At 33.8% G+C, this 8,940-nt stretch overlaps 1 protein-coding gene and 1 non-coding gene across 2 annotated transcripts; one reads left to right on the top strand and one right to left on the bottom strand.

Annotated features, from left to right (window-relative positions):
* Positions 1 to 1,310: 1,310 nt before the first annotated feature.
* Positions 1,311 to 1,805, top strand: Smp_203200 (uncharacterized protein; the record flags this gene model as incomplete). Its single annotated transcript, XM_018798441.1, has 1 exon — positions 1,311 to 1,805. The coding sequence occupies one exon, from the start codon at positions 1,311 to 1,313 to the stop codon at positions 1,803 to 1,805; it is 495 nt and encodes a 164-aa protein (XP_018653383.1).
* Positions 1,806 to 6,872: 5,067 nt separating this feature from the next.
* On the bottom strand, positions 6,873 to 6,941 carry Smp_tRNA_00044_Pseudo_TTG.1.1. Its single transcript has one exon. It is a non-coding gene (tRNA).
* Between the last annotated feature and the right edge of the window lie 1,999 nt (positions 6,942 to 8,940).

The following is an 8,940-nucleotide window of genomic DNA, read 5'->3' as shown; positions in this document are numbered from 1 at the left end:
GAAAACCTAGAAGCACCGGACATCCATATCACCCAACTGCGTCACAAGACAAGCGCTCACATGGAATCTTGAAGAGTTTTTTTAGCAATTTTTTATAGTTGAAATCATGAATCAATTGAAGATAGACCCCCACAGAAAACCTGGAAGCAATGGACAGATGTTTCGTCTTAGTGTGAGACTCCTCATCAGTACACATCCACGATCCCGCCTCGCGAAAATTATCTAATAAAACGAATAATAAAAACAAAGTTAGTAATTACTATAAAAAAATATTTTGGTATTCATTATTATTATCATTACTATTATTATTGTTACTATTATTTACTGTTTTTTTGATTAGTTGAAAAACATATGAAACTATATTCAGAAGGAGGTTTATAAAGATTTTAGTTGTTTTTTATAGTTGAACTGATGAATCAATTGAAGCTAGACCATTATAGAAAACCTGGAAGCACCGGACGGCCATATCACCCAACTGCGTCACAAGACAAGCGCTCACATGGAATCTTGAGGAGTATTTTTAGCGATTTTTTATGGTTGAAATCATGAATCCATTGAAGATAGACCCCCACAGAAAACCTGGAAGCAATGGACAGATGTTTCGTCTTAGTGTGAGACTCCTCATCAGTACACATCCACGATCCCGCCTCGCAGTCAATAAGAACCAATCAACATCGAGGTGCACAGGATAAGTTGGGAACCACATGTGGAGAAATTCAAACATTTCACTTTTACCCGAAATTTGTGCTGATGATGTCGTTCAGAAGGACAATGAAAGCTCCACAACCAAACCATCTAACTGAGAGAATAAACCAACATCAAAATCACCCACCTGAGCTATAAATCTTCTACACCTCGCGAAAATTATTTAATAAATCGAATAATAAAAATAAAGTTTGTAATCACCATGAAAATAATATTTCGGTATTTATTATTATTATTACTATTATTTACTGTTTTTTTTTCAGTTAGGTGAAAAAACATATGAAACTATATTCCCTTCCCTAAATAATAATAATAATAATATTCTATGTTCAATCATAATAATCATCCATTGAACCAATAGAATGATTACCATTATTAATACTTCCCCATCGATATATATATAAAAGAAAAACAAACAAACCAAACCAAAACAAACAGAACAAAACAAAATTTAGTATAAATATTCAACTCATCCAAAAACTTGAAAAAGAAATTCTAATTTTGATACATTAGTAACTATGCCCTAATTATCATTGTTACTCATTATCATAGAATTATATCCAAATAACTTTACCTTAGTGATTAAACCATTCAAACTATTAGAAATGATAAGAAATCATAGTACAGTTATTATATTACTATTATTAGTAGTAATGTATTATATATCAATAATCAATATTCAATCAATTAATTGTACTACAATTAATGATTTATTAATTTATCCTAAACAACATAAAAAATTATTTAAAATTATACATTATTTAATAAGACAATGTGTACCATATTGTTTAAATTATGGTAAATTAGAAAAACCTGATATGCCATGGAAAAAATGTTATTGTATATGTCCTGATAATTATTATGGAATTGCATGTGAATTTATAAAAAATAATGAAGAAATCAATATGGATACTACTACTAATAATAATGATCAGTTGCTAAGTAATATGAATAATCTTAAATCGAATTCATTACCTTATTCATATCGTCGTGCTGCATCGTCGTCATCCTCAGCAGCAGCAGCAGCAGCATCTTTTATCGCTCATAATAATGATCAAGATGGAAATGATAATGATCAACAAATGATTTTTGTAAAATAATTTATGTCATTCTACAAGTTTTTTGTTGTTGTTGTTTTAATTAACCTTGAAAAATATAATTTTCAATATGAAAAAAAATGGAAAAAAAAATATTGATCGATAAAATGCAATTATTACCAAAAAAATTTTAAAAAATGTATTTTTTTAAAAAAAAATAATTTTAAAAATGTAAGTTTTTATATCCTTTCGATTATTTAGGGTTACTAGCTTGATTTGAGTGAATTAAAACAGAAGGGGATTTTGTGGAGAATTTAGTATTTTCATAGTTGAAATCATGAGTCAACTGAAGTTAGACAACCATGGAAAACCTGGAAGCATTGGACGGACGTTTCGTCCCATTATAGGACTCCGCAGTGGTCTATCGGTTAAGTGTTCTGGCGTGATACTGGTAGGTCGTGGGTTCGAAACTTGTGAGTGCGGGATCGTGGATGCGCACTGCTGAGGAGTCTCATAATAGGATGAAACAGCGGTCCAGCGCTTCCAGGTTTTCCATGGTGGTCTAGCTTCAATTGACCCATGATTTCAACTATGAGTTAAAACGAACCAAAAAAAGAGAAGTAATAATTTTAATTATTCAATAACAAGAGAGTGATTATTTAAAATTATGTTTGAATATACAATATAAGTGAAAAAATTCCAATTCTGGCCTGTTTATCTATTGAATATTGAATATTTCGGTATGAGGAAGTTACCCACAGGAGGTAATCAAAGATGGTCGAGTATTAGTTGTGGATTAATGGAAGCCTATGCTCCTCCACGAGGGGTAACAGGCGTAAGTAAGTAAGTAAACTTGTACACTATTAAATGGTAGCTCAATAGTTTAGAGATTAAATGTTCGTTCACGAGATCGAAAGTGTTAACTGTGACTCACAATTATAAGTTCGTGGATATGCAGTTCTCAGAAGTCCCATACTAGCATGGAATGGTTTATCCAGTACCTTCAGGTTTTAAATGGTTGTTTAACTTTGATCAGTTGGTGATATCAATAAATCTGTTTGTTAAAGATAGTAATTCTTTCTGGCAAACGTTTTTTTTATCGAGTTGGTTTTCTACGGGATAGAGAAGTTAACTCCATGCCCAACCCTCCTCCTTTATCCGGGCTTGAGACCGGCGGTAGCTCTCGGAGGAGCTACAGGTGTAATTTAAAGATAATAACAACGTTTAATAATTACAAACCTTTTAATTTCATAGTTAAAAGGGTTAAGATAAATAATAAAAAACTGTAATAAAAATTGGAAGTAGATAATGAGTAGTAATTAGTGTGCAACCAGTCACTTATCAAATGAATTCTTAGAGAGTTGTCATATATACTGTTACTACTGAGAAGATCTTAATAAGCACAACAACTGTAAATTGGATAATTCAAGCAAGTACATAAAGATGGTAGATGATTTTGATGTAGGTTTGTTCTCTGAGCTGGATGGTTTGGTCGATGAAGATGGTAGATGAGGATGTATTTGAAATCATTAATGAACAAATTTATACATGTTAAACTGAGTATTACTTTACACTAATCAATGAGTAACCTTGTATATGAACATGTAGAATTGAATAGCTATAACCAACCAATATAAATAATTTAATAAATTGCATAATTAAACATTCTTAAGATGTGATTATTCCTCGCAGATGATGGCATAAGAATAACTTACGTATGTCAGTAATACTCTAATCAGTTATATCTTTATTCATTAAATCACGTATATGCATTTGGATATAATAGTTTTAAGGCAATGCTGGTCGGCGGCTTATGCTTCATTGGGAGTAACAGGCGTAAGTAAGTAAGTATTAAGGCGAATTCCACAGATTAATTTTATTCTGTATTACAGACCATATTTTGTACACCGTATTGATGTAAATTAGTTAAGTATCAACAATAATGTAAAAATGTACAAAATAATGGTTAAGATGGCCTCGGTGGATCTGATGCAGATGTAAAGGCGCGGATCGTCAAAGCAAAAGCAGTATATTTACTACTAAAGAACATCTGGAACTCAAAACAATTGTCAACCAACACCAAGATCAGAATTTTCAATACAAACGTCAAGACAGTTCTATTGTATAGGGCGGAAACTTGGAGAACTACGAAAGCCATCATCCAGAAGATACAGGTGTTTATTAACAGTTGTCTACGCAAAATACTTTGGCCAGGCAATATCAACAACAAGCTACTGTGGGAGAGAACAAACCAGATTTCAGTGGAGGAAGAAATCGGGAAGAAAATCTGGAAGTGGATAGGACACACATTGAGGAAATCAATCAACTGCGTCACAAGGCAAGCCCTCACGTGGAATACTGAAGGCCAAAGGAGAAGAGGAACACTTAAGAATACATTACACCCAGAAATGGACACAGATATGAGAAGAATGAACAAAAGTTGGATAGAATTGGAAAGGAAGGCCCAGGACAGATTGGTTTGGAGAATGCTGGTCGGCAGCCTATGCTCCATTAGGAGTAAGTAAGTAATGTGAAGATGGCCTATCGAAGACTATATGTCTTTTTTTCCCTTTAATTTGTTCTGATTAAAATAAGTCATCATTACCGAGGTTTTTGGTTTCAATGTCAATACATAAAATGTGATTAGAAGTGAACTACTGTAGTAAGATATAATCATTTTTATTCAAAGACTGCATAAACTCAAATATTATATTAGATTGTACTAACATCTATCATTCCCTAATGTAGTTAACATTGAATTATGTAATCATCAGATTTACATATATCTCTTTATCAATAGGATGATTACAGTTGTGTATAATTTTTCACTGATACTTAATAATCAGGAATTATTTTACATGGTGTAATATATAGTACGTACTCTTGATTTGGATTAATAACTTGAGACCAGAGTTTCGACTTATTAAAGTTACTTACTTACTTATGCCTGTTACACCTCATAAAGGAGCATAAGCCGCTCACCACCACTCTGCATACAACTCTGTCTTGAACAATGCTTTCCACTTATTTCCAATCGTAATTCATCCTTTTCATGTTTGCTCACAATTCCCGATGTAGTATGTTCTTCAGAATTACTCTTTTCCAGTTCCCTTTACGATTCCAATTTAGCGCTTGTCTCATGAGGCTGTTTGGTTATTTCCATAATGTATGTCATATCCACTTCCAACATCTTTCCCTAATTTCCTCCTCATCTGGTAGTTGGTTTTTTCTCTCCCGAAGTAATCTGTTTCTGATGATATTTGGTGAATGGATATTGAGTATCTTGTGTAGACATTTGTTTATAAATACTTGTACGTTTTTGATGATGGGTGTAGCAGTTTTCCACGTTTCATAAATGTACGTTAATCCTTAAAAAGTGAGCATTTTACGTGTAAAAACTTTCGGCTTATGAAATTTATCCAATTTCCATGAACAATGGAATTTATTCAGTATTGAATACTGAAATGATTCATTCAATTGGTTTTCAGCTTTCAAGTCTGCGGATTTGTGGAGATTGTTGTAATTTTAATAGTTCAATTTATGACTCGATTTAAGCTAGACCACCACTGAAAATTCGAAAGTACTCGATAACCATTTCTTCCTACTATGGGACTCTACAGCAGTGCTCATCCACACGTGGGATCGTGGATGTACACTGCTGATTCTCGGATCAAGTATTGTTTGGTAAATGGTAGAGTAATACATCTGTGACAGTGTGATTTGTAGATCTTATGCAAGATATATGTAACTCCAATAACACATGATCATTTAAAAACTTGAAAACTTCAAATGTTTCCCTCTGAATTAATCAGATAGTACAGTAAACGTGATATTAATATTTGGAAAGAGATTGTATTTCTCAGAGCTATAAAATACTTTCATTTTCTTTCTGATTAGAAACTGAAAACTGGCTATATGTTGTATAAAGTTGTCTAGTTAATAAAACAAGACTTTCAATTATACCTTGTGTACAAGTAGTGAAACTTCATCAGTTGAGATGGCTGGGACACGTGTTACGTATGCCCAACCACCGACTGCCCCGGCGTGCAATGTTTTATGGTGTAGGAGTAGGTTGGAAGAAAGCTAGGGGCGGACAAACCGAAATGTGGCACAAATCCATGAAGTCACTGAGCCATGTAGGTAGGTGTAGACTACCTGGTTGGGATTCGCGAGATGATAGCAATCAATGGTTAGAGACCTTGAATGACATGGCTCAAAATCGTTTGCAATGGCGAAGGTGAATCCACTCTTTGTACTCTGCCAAACTATAACCTTCTGAATTCTTCATGTCTCTATCTTTTTTCTATTTCCAAATTTATTTCGTTGGATTATACTCCTTCAATAACATCTTCAAACCCTAATCTTTCACATAATGCTTACACTCTTACTACTTCTACCACTATGGGATTTGAATCGACAACTGCATCTCTGTGCTAATGTGGTATGGCAACTCGAACTGATGTACGTACGTACGAAGTTCTACGTTGTGACTGACTGACTGACTGTGTAAAATGAACACTTCATAATCCAAAGTCAAAGAATTCCCTATTCATCCAAGAACAATTAGAAGACTATTTGAAATGCATTACCACAAATATGAATACAATTAGAATAGTAAGTGAAAAATCTCGATTAAGAAAATCGTTGAAGTTGATAAATACAAGACAATTCATAGTAATCAACAGTAAAAGAAGTCAACTTAATTAGGAAAATTTCCTTTTCGACTTTCCAAAGTATGATAGAAGTCAATCAAAAGTTTAATTTTGAAGCACCTCCTTTATTCTAGTTACTCTGCTTCTTCAGAAGCCTCCTTCAAAATCATACAGACAGTCAGAAGAGTTGACTCAATAGAAATACAAATGAAAAACTTATGTATAACAGAGGCCATTGCTATCTATTAGCTCAAGCCTTAACTTTAGGTACTAAAGTAGGATGTTCAGTCCCTCATTCTTCCATGGTTATAACCTACGTTTCGATCTTTCATAATCTATCATTTCGTTTTTTATATTTTATTATTTATACTTTTTTCTAATTATTGTAATCAAAGATGGATAGTGGCCAGCAGTGGAATCCAGGAAGCGCGACACTTCGTCCTATTTGGAACTCATACCTACATCTTAGAGTTGATGTTCACTCCGGGACTCGAACCCAGTGCCTTTCGCTTCAAACGCCATTGCATTATCCACTCAGCTACTGAGTCCTGATAGCCACTTACTTGTGCAATAGGGTGAAGTTTAAATTCACTTAGTATCACTTAGTTTCGCAATTATCAATTAGCAATTGTTACAACTTTTAATCATTCTATTGTTAATAGCTATCAAGAGGATAATGATCTTCACTTGACCACTATTCACTAGCCAATGATTATATAACTTCCTTTCAATATGTTAAAGTGAACATTGACAAAAGTCAATGAATAACTAAAGCTAAACTTCATCACAGTTACAACACAAGGAACCAAAATGAACATGGGTAAATCTTTATGAATGTCTCAGTTATTTAAGGACATTAAGACAGTCAGTTTTAATCTTAGTCAAAATACTCTAATAAGTACAAGATTCTATAGCAGTTTCAATGACTTATGAGAAAAAGTCAACAGATTATTTATCAGTAGAAACAGTGAATGACAATGAAACTTATGAGACCCATTGTATGTTCGCAGAAAATAGATCAATTCGAAAGCTTGCAGAGTGTTATATCGAGTGCATGCGTACGTGCCCTGTTTATATATGAGCATGCTGATTCCCGCCAATTAGAGAAGAGTGAATTTATTGATCGTCCAATGTTACACAAAAACCGTATGAGCAGTCTTGAGTACTTATCAGTCCTGCTTTCTGCTTAGCCCAGCCAGTTAAGTTGAGAACACCATTAACAGCTTCTGCAATACGAATCATTATTCTCAAACATACTGGGTTTATATACCAAACAAACTGACCACATCGTACCATAAAATAGAAAATAACATTTGTACAAGATTTAGCCAAATGTGACTGTGAATAGGGGGAACAGTCATTAATAGACTAGGGATAACTCAAGAATGGTAAATCGTATAGTAATAGTCTATAGGTCGAAATAAAGCTCATAACAAGAGGGACACGAATATGGATACTTTAGTTACTTAACAATGATATAATAGGAAATGTACACATCACATTGGTCAATAAATAGTCCTCAAAGTTACCATTCATAATTCTCTACGGAAGATATAACATAGAGAATATTTAACAGACATAATGTTACTTAGTTTCATCAACAAAAATAAAAGAAGTTGAATTTTAGTTGGTTTAATTACTTAAGATAATCTCTAGTATACTATCAATTCATCGAAATCTAATTAGAACCTAAATGAACCATAGTTCGAACTCTCTCATATTAATACAGTTGAATAGTTTAGAAAAAAGAAGTTTTTCCCGGTTCGCGTTTATCTTCTTGTTTGAATAGAACGAATAAAGTCGGCGAGACTATAATTTATGGACGACCTTTGAACGAATATTAAGTGACCTTGAGAAATGTTAGCCAATCAGTAAACAGTCAGCGTAGAGTAAAAATATATTATACGAAACCAAAGAGTTAAAGTGGAAACACTTCTTTTATATGGTCCACAAACTTGTCAAGGTTAGAAAGAGGTTCAAAGGTTTTAAAATCGTAATGCATAAGGTAGAGGAACTCATCCATATGGTTCCATAATACTCGGTCTCTGGAGCCATGATAAGGTCACAAAAACCCTCTCGGCCTCCACCACATAGCTTCAATATTGTTTGCGTGTACTTTGGTTGTGTAAAATTATCATTTTTATTATGGATATGTCCCTACAATACTCATACCACTGAACAGCTGAAGTTTCGGTAACATCTGAGATTATTGCAGCTAATGTTATTGGTGCTTTTATTATACAGTTCGCAACAATTATTACAATATTAATTATCAGAAGGGGTTTTGTGGAGATTTAGTATTTTTCATAGGCTGTTTCGTCCTATTATGGGACTCCTCAGCAGTGCGCATCTACGAACCCGTTCTCGCGAGATTCGAACCCAGGACTATCAGTCTCGAGCCGAAGCCCTTAACCGATAGACCACTGAACTGGCATCCAACGGTGTTAATGTCTAACTTCAACTGATCCACGAAGTTGAGCAACCATTCACCCATTATCTTCAGTGAGTTCCTATCTCACAACAGACGTGGTTTTGAACTCCACTGG

This window comes from Schistosoma mansoni, chromosome 6, assembly GCF_000237925.1.
Source record: "Schistosoma mansoni strain Puerto Rico chromosome 6, complete genome".
NCBI classification, from domain to species: domain Eukaryota; kingdom Metazoa; phylum Platyhelminthes; class Trematoda; order Strigeidida; family Schistosomatidae; genus Schistosoma; species Schistosoma mansoni.
Note: the sequence above shows the minus strand (reverse complement) of the source record. Positions and strands in the feature narration are given on the sequence as shown.